This window comes from Cnephaeus nilssonii (assembly GCF_951640355.1).
Source record: "Cnephaeus nilssonii genome assembly, chromosome: 2".
Lineage (NCBI taxonomy): Eukaryota > Metazoa > Chordata > Mammalia > Chiroptera > Vespertilionidae > Cnephaeus > Cnephaeus nilssonii.
In genome coordinates, this window is record NC_137073.1 from 28,755,820 (window position 1) to 28,770,404 (window position 14,585).

General features: G+C 40.1%; 1 protein-coding gene across 1 annotated transcript in view; it reads left to right on the forward strand.

The window, feature by feature from the left end:
- The window catches only part of LOC307116075 (S-adenosyl-L-methionine-dependent tRNA 4-demethylwyosine synthase TYW1), a 135,882-nt gene that overhangs the window by 28,443 nt on the left and 92,854 nt on the right, over positions 1–14,585 (forward strand). The window contains exon 9 of the mRNA XM_079799727.1: positions 3,463–3,515. Coding sequence (XP_079655853.1) covers positions 3,463–3,515 — 53 coding nt within the window. The remainder of the gene's footprint in view (positions 1–3,462; positions 3,516–14,585) is intronic.

Sequence of the window (14,585 nt, forward strand, 5' to 3'; positions counted from 1 at the left end):
ACTTTTTACATATGTTATAAACCCTATGCTACATTGTTATTATTTATTTCGGTTTAGTGGATTATCTATTAAATAAATAATTAGAAACAATATATTAACTTATGTAGTTACCACTTTTGGTGCTTTTCATGCCTTTGTGTAGATCTGAGTTCTCTCTGATAGCTTTTCCTTCTGCCTGAAGGACTTATTTAAGCATTTCTTGTGGTGTAGGTTTATTGGTGATGACATATTTCAGCTTTTGTATATCTCAAAAAGACTTTATTTTGCTTTCATTTTTGAAGGATATTTCTGATGGATATAGAATTGTAGGTTGTCAGCTTTTTTCCTGTCATGTTGTTCCACTGTTTGTTTACATTGCTTCTGATGAGGGCTCTGCAGTCATCTTCTATTTGATCCTCTGAATGTAATGTTTTTAACCCCTGGCTATTTGTAAGATTTCCTCTTAATTACTGATTTTGAGCAATTTCTTTTTAGTGTATCTCAGTGTAGTTTTTTTTCATGTTTCTTTTACTTGGGATTTGTTGAACTTCTTGGTTCTATGGATTTGTAGTTTTAGTTAAATTTGGACAAATTTTGGCTGTTATTCAAATATGTTTTGTCACTCCTCTCTCCTCTTCTTTGGGGATTCCAATTACATATATCATAGGCCACTTGAAATTGACCCACAGCTCACTGATGTTTATTTTCACCTTTTTTTATTTAAAAAAAATATGATTTTATTGATAGAAGAAGGGAGAGGGAGAGAGAGATAGAAACATTGATGAGAGAGAAACATCGATCAGCTGCCTCCTGCATGCCCCCTACTGGGGATCAAGCCCAGAACCTGGGCATGTGCCCTGACTGGAAATCAAACCTGCAATCCTTTGGTGCACACGATGACTCCCCACCAACTGAGCCACACTGGCCAGGGCTGCTCTTTCCATCTTTTAAAATTCTTTTTTTCTGTCCCATTTTACATTTTGGATAGTTTCTAATGCTATGTCTCCAAATTTAATTTAGCAATCATTTCTTCCCTAATGTCTAATCTTCCATTAATTCTATTCAATGTTTTTTTTTTTTTTTTGTAGTGTAGACATTGTAATTTTCATCTCTAGAAGTTCAGTTTGCGTCTTTTTATATCTTCCATGTTTCTACTTACATTTTCAAGCCTAGGGAACATAGTTATAAGTGTTTTTAATGTCCTACTCTGCTAACATATGTGTTATTTCTGGTTACTGGATAATTTTCCTCGTTATTGGCCATGTTTTCCTATCTGTTTGCTTGCTTGGTAATCTTTTATTGGATGCTAGATCTAATTTTACCTTATTGGTTACTATATATTTTTGCATTTCTATAAAAATTCTTGAGCTTTGTTCTGGGAGTAAAATAAATCACTTGGAAGCAGTTTTGAACCTTTTAATCTTTTATGGCTTGTTAGGTGAGACCAGACCCAGCTCTATACAGCTAATTATTTCCCCATATTGAGGCAAAATACTTCTATGTACTCTGCCCAAAGCCTTGTGAGTCGGGAAGTTTTTCTGTCTGGTTGGCACAGTTCCCAGCTGGCTGTGAGCACCAGGTACACCTCTAATCCTGTCAGATGGTTCTTTCCCATTCTTGGGTAGTTTTTCTTTCACATATGCTCTAAGCAGGACTCATGCAAATACTTATAGGAATCCTCTGCAGACTCTTGAGTTCAATCTCTGTGTAACTTTTGTCTCTCAGGTACTCAATCTTGCTAACTCTAGCCATATGGGCTCCTCATACTCTTATTTCCATGTCCTCAACTAAGGGAGAACACTGAGCTTTATGTGGGTTTCCACCTTACTGCAGGGCCTTGACACTTTTAAGACAGTAAGCTTGGGTAATGGTAGGGTTCATCTTCTTTGGTTTCCATCTCTGGGATCATCCTTCTTTGTTGCCTGACGTTTCTTATCTTGAAAACTGTTGTTTTACATATTTTATTATCCATTTTTTGGTATTGCAGGTGCGAGAGTAAACCATCTGTTACTCATCTTGTTTAGAAGCAACTGCATGTTGGATTATCTTGGCACTGTGGTCAGCCACAGGTTTCTCGTTTCTGTACTGTGTAGTTTTTTTTTTTATACCTAGCTAAATGCAAAATTTTGTAGAGCCCTATATATCTTGGAAGAGAATGATATAAATAACTAATATAATATAGAGTGTAGTTTTATAATAGTGATATGAACAACACATAATGTAGGAATCCAAAAGAACTAGAATTTTCTCTGGGAATCTTTTAAATGTTCATTCTCTATCTGAGATTAGCTATTCAGTTAGACATGGTTTCATCTTCAACTAGATAAGCAGTGCTTTGTTTATTTATATTCGGGATGTTTACATAAATGTGGAAGAGGATAAAAGACAAAGCACTGTAATGTTGCCACTAGAGACTTGTAATCCAAATTGAAATTGTTCCATTAATCATTACTGTGAGCATGGATGTTTAACCAGCCACTGATCTACTTATGCCATCATCCAGACTGTATTTCTCCATTTACCTCATTTGTCTGGAAGTCAAGAGTCTTTTTGTGCAAGAGACTCGTAATTATGGCTTATTACTTGAAGCCTCATGAGAAGCTTTATTAAATGTTTTTGGAAGTCAGAATGTTCTACTTGTTTGCTCTACTAGTTTGTTATAAAAGGAAATAATGATTGTTTTGGCATGGCTTTTCCGTGCTTTTCATGTCTTATGTGTTTCAAAAATTTTAAATGATAGGTTGTAGAGTGGTGCTGAAAATTCATGTTAGGTCCTAGAATTTAATTTTTCCACTTTTTTGAGTAATATTTCTTTATTTTAATCTCCTGTTGTCCCTCTGATTCTTCTTCTTCTTCTTCTTTTTTTTTTAAATGTTTTTATTGATTACAGAGAGGAAGGGAGAGGGAGGTAGAAACAGCAATGATGAGAGGGAATCATTGATCAGCTGCTTCCTGCATGCCCTGACTAGAAATTGAACCATGATCTCCTGATTCATAGGTTGATGCTCAAACACTGAGCCAAACCGGCCAGGCTGATTCTTCATTTCAAATATATTGTTACTTACTTTTACTTTATGGCACAGCCTGTGGTTCATTTTTATAGCTGTTCCTTGCATCTTTGAAAAGCATTTCTGTAGTTGTTAAGTGCAGTGCTGTGTGTCCTTGATTAGGTTTGCTGTGCTGCTCAGATCTTAAAGCTCTACTGAGTTTGGTCTGTGAGATCTGTTAGATACTGAGAGATAGTAAAATCTCTCCCTATGATTTTAGATTAGCCTGTTGTTTCTTTATGTATTTTGAGAGTATGTTATTAGATGCATACACATTTTAAATTGTTTTATCATCTTGGTGAATAATGATTTCTGCCACTGGGTTGTTGTCTACCATTATTTAAGCAATGGAAAAAGATTTTGCTTCTTTTATAAGCACCTTCTGATATAAGGCTTTGAATCAATTCAATTTTGTGTTCACTGTTTTTCCATTTAGGTTATCAGTTGATTGGGAGCCATTCTGGTGTGAAACTTTGCAGGTGGACAAAGGTATTTGTCTTTATGCACTTTTTGTGTGGCTATTATATGCAATCAATGAATTTTACCATTTTAAATGTACAATTTACATTTAATAAAATATAATGATTTTGAATGAATTTGTTAAATGAGTTCAGCAAATTTTTATGGATGTAAAAAACGCTATCCACCACTCCAAAATAGAAACGGAGGCATGGATACATGGAACAGACTGACAGCTAGCTATCAGAGGGGAGGGGAGGGGGGCTGGATGAAAGAAGATGAAGGGGTTAGCTAAAGAACATATATGCATAACCCATAGAGACAGAATACAGTGTGGTGATGGCCAGAGGAAGGGGGCCTGGGAGTTGGGTAGAGGTGGGCAAAGGGGAGGAAAATGGGGGTATTGGTAATAGTGTCAATAATAAACATAAAGATTAGAAGAAAAGATATAGACTATTTTTCTTATCCCATAAGTTTACTTGTACTTATTTCTAGTCAATACCCTCTCCTCCACAGTCAGGAAACAGTTGTTCTAGTCGCTCACTATAGTTTAATTTTGCCTTTTCTAGAATTTCATATGAATGGAATTATATCATGTGTAGTTTTTATTTTTGCCAAGTAGCTTTTTAAACTCAGCATAATGTATCTTAGATTTGTTCATGTTGTAGCATGTATCATTTCATGCCTTTTTATTGCTCAGTACTATTCAGTAATATGAACATATCACTTTTTAATCTCTTGGTAGACATTTGGGTTGTTTTTCAGTTTTGGGCTATTAATGAATAAAATTGCTATAAATACTTTCGTACAATGGTTTTTTGTGAACGTACATTTTAATTTCCTTTGGTACATACTTAGGAGTGGACTTACTAGCTATATATTTAACTTTATAAGAAGCTCCCAATCTGTTTTCAGTGTGGTTGTACTATTTTATACTTGCATCAAAAATGCATGAAAGTTCCAGTTGCTACATATTCTCACCATCATGTGGTATTGCAGGTCTTTTTAATTTTAGCCATTCTAGTGAGTGTGAAGTGGTAGCATTGTGGTTATGTTTTGTTTTATTTTAATTTATTTTTCCTGGAATGCCTCTGCCCTCAATGTCATAATCCACAGCTGACCTTTGCTTACTACTTCAACTGCCTTGATGGTCCTCTCCAAGGGAATCCGCTTCTCCGTAGCCTGTTGTTTTCAGAATATTGTATATTCTCAGCATTTCTCTGCTGTATCCTTTTAGTGCCATCTGCTCCCTAAGCCAGTGGCTATCATTTGTGGATATCTGAGAAACTTTTCTTCCTTTTTCACTCCTATTCCTCTGCTTTCATCATGAGGGATTTGAACATTCCAACTGATGACACTTCCAACACCTGTCATTCAACATACTCGTCAGTGTCTTTTTTTTTTTTTGTAATGCTTCTAACATCCCACATTTGTTTCTTCCAATCCAGTGATTTTCAGTAATGTCAGACTCAATGCCTTCTGCTGATAACCAGTATTTTGTAATATCCCTTTTACTATATAGCTAGGTTAAATTTACAGATTTACAAATATAATCTCACCTACATAATTTTTAAAAGAATCGGTGTTCTCACCTAGCTATAACATCAAGAGAGAAAAAAGGAAGTACTTTATATTAAAACTAGAGGCCTGGTGCACGAGATGTGCACTTGCGGGGAGGGGGTTCCTCAGCCTAGCCTGTGCCCTCTCGCAGTCCGGGAGCACTTGGGGGGTGTCCGACTGATGGCTTAGGCCTGCTCCCCGAAGCGGGCCTAAGCCGGCAGTTGGACATCCTTAGCCCTGCCGTGGAGGCGGGAGAGGCTCCTGCCACCGCCGCTGTGCTCGCCAGCCGTGAGCCCTGCTCAGGGCTTCTGGCTGAGCAGTGCTCCCCCTATGGGAGCACACTGACCACCAGGGGGCAGCTCCTGCGTTGAGCGTCTGCCCCCCGGTGGTCAAGTGTGTGTCATAGCGACCAGTCATTCTGCTATTTGGTCAATTTGCATATTAGCCTTTTATTATATAGGATAGTTTGTATTTCTGTATGAAATGCTAAGACACTGTTACATTAGAAGGGATAATGAAACCATCAGCTTTTATGATGAACTAGAGGCCCAGTGCACGATTCATGCACCAGTGGGGGTCCCTCGGCCTGGCCTGCACCCTCTCGCAATCCGGAACCCCTCAGGGGATGTCGGACTGCTGGTTTTGGCCCAATCCCCACAGGCCAGGCCATGGGACCTCACCGGTGTACGAATCTGTGCACTGGGCCTCTAGTATGCATATAAGATCTTTGGTTAATCTCTTCCCACCCTCCTCCCTCCCTTCCCCCTTCCCTCTGAGATTCATTAGTCTGTTTCATTTTTCCATGCCTGTGCATTGAGCGTCTGCCCCCTGGGGGTCAGTGCGTGTCATAGCTACCGGTCGAACAGTCGGACATTTAGCATATTAGCCTTTCATATATATATAGACTAGAGGCCCGATGCACGAAATTCATGCAAGGGGCTTGGCCCTCGCAGCCCCAGCTGCCTCAGCCGGCCCTTGCAGCCTCTCGCAGCCCCTCGCAGCCTCAGCCGGCCCTCACAGCCCCAGCTTTGTCCGGAAGGTCGTCCGGATGGTCATTCTGCTGTTCGGTTTAATTAGCATATTAGCTCTTTATTATATAGGATAAGTTTAAGAGATGTTTATAAACAGTCTAGAAGTTATTCTGTACAATAATTAATAACAAGCCAGACTAGCCCTAACCAGTTTGGTTCAGTGGATAGAGCATCGGCCTGCAGACTGAATGGTCCCAGGTTCTATTTTGGTCAAGGGCACATGCCCAGTTGCTGGCTTGATCCCCAGTAGGGGACATGCAGGAGGCAGCCAATCAATGATTCTCTCTCATCATTGATGTTTCTATCTCTCTCTCCCTCTCCCTTCCTCTCTGAAAAAAAACAAAACAAGAAACAACCCCCCCCCCCACCACCACCGCTCCACACACATGAGCCAGACTTATTTTATGTAAAATAACAGGGAAAGAGGGAAATAGCCCTAATTGAAATAGGGCTAACACAACAGCAAGTCACAGACTTTCAGAATGGGAAAATGAGAAAGTCGGATGTCCTTGCAAATGAGTGGGTCTTCATTTCTGTGTTGAATCAGGACAATTTCTATGTTGTGACTTAGGAGGAGTAGTGATGTATTGTTACTGAAAATATATTGCCTGTCTTGGAATTCCACATCTTGTTGAGTTGAGATCTGCATTCTGTCATTAATTTGTAACAAAACTTTGGTAACAATATCCTTTAAGTGACAATGGGAATAGAGGATGGATTGGAAACAGAAATGGTAGTAAGAGTGGCTGAGAGAAGTGTGGTGATAGTTTCAGAGTAAGATTTAAAAATGACAGACAACCCTAAAATAAGCAAATTCAATTTCAAATAATTATTGCAGGACAGATTTCTCATCATTGTGCTATAAAAATTAACAATGTATAGAATGACGATAGTACTTTTTAAAACAACTTTGATTAGTGAGAACCCTGCATTTCATGTCTAATTAAATATTTGGTTCCAAGTCTACCAAAGCATCTCAGATCTCTTCTATAATGTATTTGTAGGTGATGCCTACACATATTATGCAGATATGCGGTTATTTGGTTAGTGACTTAAATACTAGAAACAGTATTGTTTTCTGTGGCATTTTTTTCCAGACTGGTGAAATTTCTTGCGAAATTTTACATTATAAAAAGGTGTCTTCTTTCCTCAGTTTGTATAGCAGCTGCATTACTAGAAAATTCAGTATATGGATAAATTGTGCAGAAAATACTTTATTTGTAAAATGAAGTCGGTATCTAGGTTTAAATAATTATAATCAGGTTTTTCACAAGTATGGAGGTCTGGTGAGTAGTTTGAAAGGAAGTAGACTTTTTCCCCACTTTCTTTTCTTTTTTTTTTTGCATTGGACTATCCTGAGCATTGCATAAGATGTGAAAACCTTGGCCCCACCTGCTTATTGCCAAGAGTGCCTCCTAACCATCATGAGAACAAAAATAGTTCCAGGGATTTCCAAAATACCCTCAGGGGATGGTGTGGGCCCCATTGAGAACCCCTGCCCCAGTCTGTTTTTATTGCCACCCCCGAGATTCAAGCTGTCTGCAGTGCAGTTAGTTTCCCCCCTCTACTCCTGGCTTTCAGTGAACCTCTCCACACTGTCTCCCTGCCCAGTTTATCTGACATTAACCAGATTAATCTCTGAAGTACAGGTCCCATCCTGCTGCTCCTTTCTGGAAGCCTACAGTGACTTTCCATTATTTCTAACTCAACATATCCAGCTGGACGTGTAATAAGCATCTTGAACTTAACATGTCAAAACTGAATTCCCTATTTCCTCTCCTAAATCTGTTCTCCTCAGTCCTCACTCATTAGTTAATGGCAACTATCCTTTAATTGCTCAGGCCAGAAACTTGGGAGTCCTTTTTACTCTTCTTTTTTATTACCCTCCCACATTTATTCCATGAGCAAATTTTTTCGAGACATATCCAGAATGCAACTTCTTTTTACCAATTATACTGCCATACCTTGGTCCAAATTACTGTAATATGTCCCTTTTTATTTCAGTGATCTCCTAACTGCTATTCTGGGTCCACTCTTGCCATCATCCACTGTCTGTTTTCTACACAGCAGCCAGATGTTTCAGGTCATGTCACTGCTCTCAGAACCCTCAGGGGTTCCCATCTCACTCAGAACAAAAGCCCAAGACCTCAAGGCCCTGTGTGATCTGCTCTTCCGGCTTCAGTTTAACCATACTAGCCTTCCTGCTATTCCCTGAATATGTGGAGCCCAAAGTCCTCTCTGGCTTTCTGGCCTCTGTCTGCTCTCTTAGATCTCTGCTCAGAGAGCTTGGCAGAGAGGCTTCCTGTGAAATAGCAACCTTCCCTCTTATTCTCTACGCTGCTTGGAATTTCTACATCATGCTTACTACAACTTAATAGATTATATCTGTGTGTATTCTGTCTCCATCCAGACCCTCCTTAGCTGGACAAGTTCTCACCCATGTGTTCAGCTTTATTTTCCATTTTAACCTTCATACAATGTGTCCTGCTTCTCTTCCCCACTCTAATCTCCACCTGACCAAATCCTGCCCATCTGTGTCAGTCAGGAAAACAGAAAACACCCTGGATATTTTAGCAAGAAGAGATTTAATATGCTGACCAAGCCATTGGAAGACCTGGGGTAGTGAAGGTCAAAGAGAACTGCTTTGCTTTGAGAAAAATAAAACAGTGTTAGACTCCCAGGACACTGCTTCAAGTGACCCGAGCTGCTGGCAACATTAAAGCGAATGTCTCCCAGGAACTTCCTTGGAAGCTGCTGCAGACCGATGTTTGCTGTATGCCCTTGTGTCTGCCAGCTGCTGCCAGAGATGAATAATAGTTTCTCCTTTTTGTCTTCTAAATCCATTTGCTTCTCATTGGTGGAGTCTAAATCAGAACCCTTCAGACAGGGAATCAGAAATACTGTGTTAGGGTTACTAGTCGCTGCTTAGAAGGGCAGGCAGGGCTGAGTATTAACAGCACAGACTACCTCTTTGGATACTCAGCATCTAATCACACCCTTCTACCTGTAAAACATTTGCTTCTGCCAAACTTGTTGCAACTATTACACATACAAGGGAAGATGCATTCACTCTGCCTTTAAAAGGGAGAATACTCTTGAGATCCTATGCCTGAATGATAATATACGGATAACTACCACTGACCCATCTATATATATAAAGAGCCAGGGGCCGTCACATCCGAAACAACTGAACGGACGACCGAACAGGCTGAGTCGGGTGACAAGGCTAGCAGGGGGTTTAGTGAGGGACAACCAAACCACTGAACAGCAAGCTGTGTGGGGTGACCAGGTTGGCAAGGGGGTTAGTGAGGGATGACTAAACGACTGAGCAGCAGGCTATGTGGGGCGACTAGGTCAGCAGGGGGGTTAGTGAGGGATGACCAAGCGACTGAGCAGCAGGCAGCAGGGGGCGACCAGGCTGGCAGAGGGGTTAGTGAGGGATGACCAAACGACTGAACAGTAGGCTGAATGGGGTGACCAGGCTGGCACGGGGGGCAGTGAGGGGCGACCAAATGATCAAACAGTAGGCTGCGTTGGGCGACCATGCCAGCGGGGGGGGGGGGGGGGGGCAGTGAGGGGCGCCCAGGCCGGCAAGGGGCACAGTTGGCAGCAACCAGGCCAGTAGGGGGGGCTGTGAGGGGCGACCAAGCTGGCGGGGGGGGGAAGTTGGGGGTGACCAGGCCGGCAGGGGGGGCCGTAAGGGGTGACCAGGCTGGCAGGGGGGCAGTTAGGGGCGACTAGGCCAGCAGGGGGGCCAGTGAGGGGTGATCAGTCCAGCTGGGGGGGCAGTTGGGGCGACTAGGCTGGCAGGGGGGGCAGTTAGGTGTGATCAGGTTGGCAGGCAGAGGCAGTTAGGGGTGATCAGGCTGGCAGGGAGGCCGGTTAGGGGCTGTCAGGTAGGCAGGCAGGTGAACAGTTAGGAGCCAGTGGTCCTGGATTGTGAGAGGGATGTCCGACTGCTGGTTTAGGCCTGATCCAAATGGTTGGGCCTAAACCGGCAGTCAGACTTCCCCCGAGGGTCCCAGATTGGAGAGGGTGCAGTCTGGGCTGAGGGGACCCCCCCTGTGCACAGATTTCGTGCACTGGGCCTCTAGTCTTATATAAAACTAGAGGCCCGGTGCCTGGAATTTGTGCACTCCGGAAGTGCCTTAGCCCAGCCTATGCCCTCTCACAGTCTGGGAGCCATCAGTTGGACATCCTTAGCGCTGCCACAGAGGCGGGAGAGAGTCCTGCCACTGCCGCTCTGCTCGCCAGCCATGAGCCTGGCTCAGGGCTTCTGGCTAAGTGGCACTCCCCCTGTGGGAGCACACTGACCACCAGGGGGCAGCTCCTGCGTTGAATGTCTGCCCCCTGGTGGTCAGTGCGCGTCATAGTGACTGGTTGTTCTGCAGTTCAGTCGATTTGCATATTAACCTTTTATTATATAGGATAGTTGGAGGAGAGGGTGAACATATATATCAAAGCAAGGAAGACATTATGGATTGATACAGCTCTCCTCATATTTGTACCTGGTCACCTGGTCATAGTTGGTATTTATCACTTTTTTTCTTTCACTAACTAGGCCATGTTTCCTTTGTGTTCCATCAATGTCTCACAGTATGATTCTTCCTTATCAGGTGGGTAATCCAGTCTGTCAATGAAGAGTTGAGCCAATAGTGGTCCTTCCTACAATCCTAACTTTTACTGCTGTTTAGGGGAGTACTAAGAGATGCCCCAGAGATCCCCTTGGTTCCTGACAGAATGTTTGTTTCTATGGCATGAGGAGCTCAGAGGAGCCCGGCTATAGAGTTCACTATCAAGAACTTTGGAGGGTTTGCTATTTTACCCTACTCACAAGCTAACACGTTAGCCTGGCAGAGTTGCATAGTGTTGACAGAGGGCACAGGACTCCTGGGTTAAAGACAAAGCACAGCAGACATCTTGAGCTTCTATGTTCACATTGATTCCTTTGCCCTCCAAATGCTTTGAGGGTGATGTGGAGGTGGGCCCAGGGGAATGCTGGGTGCACAGTGCATTTACGTTGCAGCTGAGAAACCTGGAGCTTAGGAAACCCCCAATCTCATAAAAGGGTTCCTTGCAAACCTGTCTACCTTTAACTGGGAGGGAGACATTATCTTTTTTAAATTTTCAATTATAGTTGACATTCAATATTATTTTATATTAGTTTCAGGTATGAAGCATAGTGGTCAGACAATTATATAATTTATGAAGTGATCCCTCCTCCCCCCCCCCCCCCCCAGTAAATCTAGTTTCACTAGGCACCATACATAGTCATTACGATATTATTTACTGTATTCTCTGTGCTATACTTTACATCACCATGACTATTTTGTAAATATCAATTTGTACTTCTTAATTCCTTTACCCGTTTTACCCAGCTCACCCAACCCCCCTCCCATCTGGCAACCCTCAGTTTGTTCTCTGTATCTATGAGTCTGAATCTGTTTTGTTTGTTCATTTTGTTCTTTAGATTTCACATATACTAGTAAGTGAAATAATATGGTATTGGTCTTTCTCTGTCTGACTTATTTCACGTAGTATAATACCTTCTAGGTTCATCCATATTGTTGAAAATGGTAAGATTTCTTTCTTTTTTATGGTTAAGTAATATTCTACTGTATGTATGTTCTTTATCTAGTCATCTATTGATGGGTATTTGGGTTGCTTCCATATCTTGACTATGTAAATAATGCAGCAGGAAACATAAGGGTGCATATATCCTTTTTAATTAAGGTTTTGAATTTCTTTGGATATATACCTAGAAGTGGAATTGCTGGGTCATAAGGTAGTTCTATTTTTAATATTTTGAGGAACCTCCATATTGTTTTCTATAGTGGCTGCATCAATTTGCAATCCCACCAACAGTGCACGAGGATTCCCTCTTCTCCACATTCTTACCAACACTTGTTATTTGTTGATTTATTGATGATAGCCATTCTCAGAGGTGTGAGGTGGTATCTCATTGTGGTTTTAATTTGCATTTCTCTGATGATTAGTGATGTTGAGCATCTTTTCATTTGGGAGACATTATCTTTATTTTGCTGGTCAAAAAGCAAATCCGCCCTCTACACTGGATGGATATACCCTATCTTCCAAGGCTGTTTGCCCTATAGATTGTCTGGAACTAAAGTTGAGTTAAGAGGTGCAAAACCACCATAGAGAATTGTTCATTGATACATCTTCTCTGGAATATGGTGGAAGCATTCTTCCCTTGGGAACTTACAAACTAGAGTCAGCGTTCTGTGGATGGAAGGCAGCAATGGAGTGAGTGGTGTACTGGTGGTAATAGTGAGAGGAGCCACATATACATCCATCTCTATAGCTCTGTCCAGTAGGACTTTCTGCAGTGGTGGGAATGTTCTATATCTGCATTATAAAGTACAGTTTACTAACTGTATATCTAACACCTAACCCAATACCTATTACTGGATACCTTGCCACATACCTGCCTCACCATGTAACTCATACAGCTACTAACCATGTAGCTATTTAACACTTGAACTGTGGTTGGTGTAACAAGGGAATTGAATTTTAAATTTTATTTAATTTTAATTCATTTAAATTTAAATAGCCACACATGCCTAGTGGGTACCATATGGGATGGTACAATTGACCTTTTTACCATAATTCATAACTAAAGCAGCTTTCCTTTTTTCCTATAACAGGAAGTAGCTTTTGACTATTTTTTTGATTCCAAAGCTCTTTTTCTGTATCTCTCAGAAAGCAGTTGCCAGTTTCTTCCTCATTATACAAATGTTATGCCTTATTGCCCATTGGGATATATACATATATATGTATATATGTATATATGTAGTAGTGAAACCATCACCAAAATCAAGATAACAAACACCACCTCAAATTTCCTGTGTTTCTTTGTAAACCAACTTTCTCTTTGTTCCTGTCCCCAGGCAACTGCTGACTTGCTTTCTGTCTCTGTATGTAAATTTATATTTTCTGGAATTTAATATATTAATGCATATTTTTTGATATGCCTGCCTTTATTTGGCATAATTATTTTGAGATTCATGCATGTTTTATGTGTATCAATGCTTCATTTCTTGCTAAATATATTACATTGTATGGATATGCCCATAATTTGTTTATTCATTTATTAATGGACATGTAGATTGTTTCAAGTTTTTTGCTGTTTTATATAAAGTCAGTTCTGTGAACACTTATGTACAAGTCTTTGGACATAACACTCATTTTTCTTGGGTATACACCTTGTAGTGGAATTGCTTAATCATATGTTTAGCTTTAGTAGGTATTATATGAACAGTTTTCCAAAGTTGTTGAACTCTTATTTCAATTTTAACATTAGTTTTCAGTTAAAATCTTTGATTTTATAATTATACCACTTTTTTCCCCTCAACAAAATTCTTGATTTCTCTCATTGACATACTTATTGCCATTAACTTAAAACATTGGTTCTTAAAGTGTGATCTGCATTCCCTTTGGGGTACTGGAGGTCAAACTGTTTTTATAATATTTCTGTAATATTGTCTTTTTTTGCTGTGAGACAGTTGAACTAATAGTGCAAAAGCAGTGGTGCATAAATGTGCTGACCCTTTAGAATGAATTAAGGCAGTGTACCATACTTACTAGTAGTCAAGGTACATGTGCTCCCTGTTTATTTTTAAATGCCAGTTTCACGTAAGAATTACCTTGATGAAGTAGCAAAAATTATTAACTAAAAAAATCTCTACCTTTGAGTATCTGTACTTTTAATGTTTTGTATGAAGATATTGAAAATATGCATAAGCATTTTTGTTGCATAACAAAGTATATAGTTGTTTTCAGGAAAAGCATTTGTGCACTGAGGTTGTAAGTTGCTGTTTTCATGGAATGTCATTTTTATATCAAAGAACAACTATGGTTATTGAGGCTTAGTTATTTGGCAAATGCTTTTTTAAAGATAAAGTGAGCCTGCCACTTAAAGAAACAACTGAAAGTATTTGTTGCTAGTAATAAAATTTGAGTTTTAAAATGAAAATTAAAATTTTGGAAAACTTACAATAGCTGTCATAAGTTTGAAAGCCTCCCAATAATGAAGAGATAATTGTGATATTAAAAAGTGTGATTTTTAAAATGTTATACAATGAAATGTATTAATATTTGGAAGATATGCATAACTTAATGACCCAATATTTTTCAAATGATCAATGCGTGATGTTATAAAATCATATTCAAAGTACAAGATAGGCAAGTAGCTTTTAATATAACAACATATGAAATGTTCATTAATATGGCTTCAGATTCTACAGTGCAGCTAATCTTTATGAAACTACCACTTGACAAGTGTTGGTGTAGTATTCACAATTTTCTGAAAAAGTTCTTAAAAGTACTCCTCCTTGTTACTCAGTTGCGTATCTGTGTGAGGCCTGATTTTGTTCATATAGCTTAACTGAAACAACATATCACAGTAGTTGGAATGCAGAAACTTATGTAGAATCCAGCTGATTTATACTATTTTTTGTTTTACTGTGTAATAGGCTTATAATTATCTTAA